The sequence below is a fragment of the Sphaeroforma arctica genome (genome assembly GCF_001186125.1).
Source record: "Sphaeroforma arctica JP610 unplaced genomic scaffold supercont1.17, whole genome shotgun sequence".
Classification (NCBI taxonomy): Eukaryota; class Ichthyosporea; order Ichthyophonida; genus Sphaeroforma; species Sphaeroforma arctica.
The window spans coordinates 158,119-160,362 of record NW_014040541.1 but is presented as its reverse complement, the minus strand read 5'-3'; the positions used below and the strand labels follow the sequence as shown (position 1 = coordinate 160,362).

Genomic DNA, 2,244 nt, shown 5'->3' with positions numbered 1-2,244 from the left:
GGTGGGCTTGATGATAAAAACGGTAAATTTGTAAGCATTTACGGTCAAGCTAGTGCGAGGTACATAGTCTATTTTTACTGATGATCTATGTAAATTCCCAGAATGTATTGTACATAGCAATGGCCAATAAATTTGTGAATACGTGTACGCGAGTGTTTGTGGTTATCCCGTATCGCTGGCATGCAATCGGATGTCGGATGTCGGCTTGTAACATTGCACCTATACAGTTTATTATATTCAAACTAAGACTCGCCAATCAATATCTACATTCAAATTACATAGTGTGAAATGGTTAGCTTGATGAATGATTACTGTGTCATCCACCACAGGTGTGAATCGGTGAGACGTTAAGCGGTGATGGACGAAGCCGTGATGGGAGATGCCCGCCATATGTTGCCTACTTGTTATCTACAGACACAGATAGTGCGCAGGCTTCAAGCTGACCTTTGAGCAGTTTTGACTATGTCTAGGCCGCAAAGAATAAAATAAAGATATAGCAAAATCAATATAGTGAATTGGAATTTCAGATGTGCTTTTATTTTTGTAGCAACTACATTCGGCGTATTGACAAAACATGCCGAGTGAACTTCTCTCCCGTCGTCGTTCTAGATTTTTCTTTTTCTTCCTTTGTTATCTATTTTTGTTCCCTCTACGCCATTGGAGCGGCCATAGGCGTTTGGTATTGCATCCTGTATAGTTGCTTATCAATACTTGCTTTGAATTCTTCGATAGTCACCCTTTTGGCCGGGTCTGTGTGTAGTGCGCTGGTGATGATTTGCTTTGACTCCTCAGAAAAGTTGTTCCAGGGATACTTATTGCAAAGGTCGCCATCTAGATACATCCGATACTCTGGGCTTCTATCCTCCGCAGCCATGGCCCATGGAAATCTTCCGGTCAACAGGGTAAAATACAATACTCCAATGGCCCACACATCAATAGCCTTCAAGTTCCAGTTGGGAGCGTTAGACTTGTCGAACACCTCAGGCGCCATATACGGAATGGTACCTGCGGAGGTCATCGCACCGGTGGTTTCGCTTGCAGCCCCGTAGTCAACCAGCTTAATCACTCCCTTGCCATCCGAAACACAGTTCTCTGGTTTGAGATCTCTGTGTACAACCCCTGAACGGTGCATATGGGCAACGGCAGTGCTTATTTGGCTGAGATATGTAAGGGCTTGTAATTCGGAACAACCAACATTTGGTGGCACAAGATCAAATAGGTCACCACCAGCCAGGTATTCCATGACTACCACAAAGTGATGCGGGGTTTCGATGACCTCGTAAATCTCTGCGACGTGTTGATGCGACAAATTTTGTACCCGGCAAAGCTCGTTGAGTTGCTTGTGAATCGAGACTTCCCGATTCATGTACTTCAAGTCGTGCTTGCTTTTAGCCATAATCTTTAACGCTACGTGCTTGTCTGTTTTCTGGTGGTACGCCAATTGCACCTTTGCTGTAGATCCGCTATTTATGGTACGGATGATTGTGTACTCGGTAGCAGCGGCGGAGCTGCGGTACTCATTTGTAAACAATTTCGATACGTTCACCGTAGTATTTGAGACCACAAGTGGCACTGAGAGGTTATTAATGTCACTATTTTGTGAGGAGAGCGGTAAAGATGGCGAAGATGAAAGCGAATTGCTGCCGCTAGAATTACTCGAAACGTCATCTATGTTCAACACCTGGTGGTGTGGGAAAGTAAGCTCAACACCCTTTCCGTGCAAGTCGAATTGTGAGTGCTTACTGACACCTCGAGGGCTTGTTGCCATGTTCATGATTGCAGCATCGTCCTCGTTCTGTAAGAACGTCGGCTGGCTATTAGTCTTGACATTGCTGCCACCGAAAACTTTACTTTTTATGATTCTAAGCATAACCTGTGAATTTATTTTGAATATATGTATGCTGTCTCTATAAGACTGTATAATTAAACTCGCTGGTGTATAATGAACTGCCTGCGTGGATAATGAGGTGTATCTGATAGCAGTTTTTGCTTTTATACACATGCTTCAATACGTGTACAAACACTCAAATAGATTGTCACACCGACTCACGCTTGAGGTTGTCGTGCTCTCCATCAATTCTACTCGAATCAATATCAATTCATAAAGAAATAAAGAAATAAAACACTCAGAAATCAAAAGCCGAGTTAAATTTCCAACCAATCGTAACTACGCCCGCGATGTTTAATTCCTTTATATAAACAGCGCACGCTTGTATCACAGAGTATCAGTGCTCGTCGAAGACT

General features: G+C 43.3%; 1 protein-coding gene across 1 annotated transcript; it reads right to left on the bottom strand.

The window, feature by feature from the left end:
- Nucleotides 1-511: 511 nt before the first annotated feature.
- Nucleotides 512-1,948, bottom strand: SARC_00545 (serine/threonine protein kinase). Its single transcript, XM_014305782.1, has one exon. It carries the CDS (start codon nt 1,868-1,870, stop codon nt 650-652), a length of 1,221 nt encoding a protein of 406 aa, XP_014161257.1. The 5' UTR covers nt 1,871-1,948; the 3' UTR covers nt 512-649.
- Nucleotides 1,949-2,244: the final 296 nt, after the last annotated feature.

Bases quoted from the DNA above. Each gene is read 5' to 3' on its own strand.
- SARC_00545 (XM_014305782.1), bottom strand. From the start codon at position 1,870: ATGCTTAGAATCATAAAAAGTAAAGTTTTCGGTGGCAGCAATGTCAAG.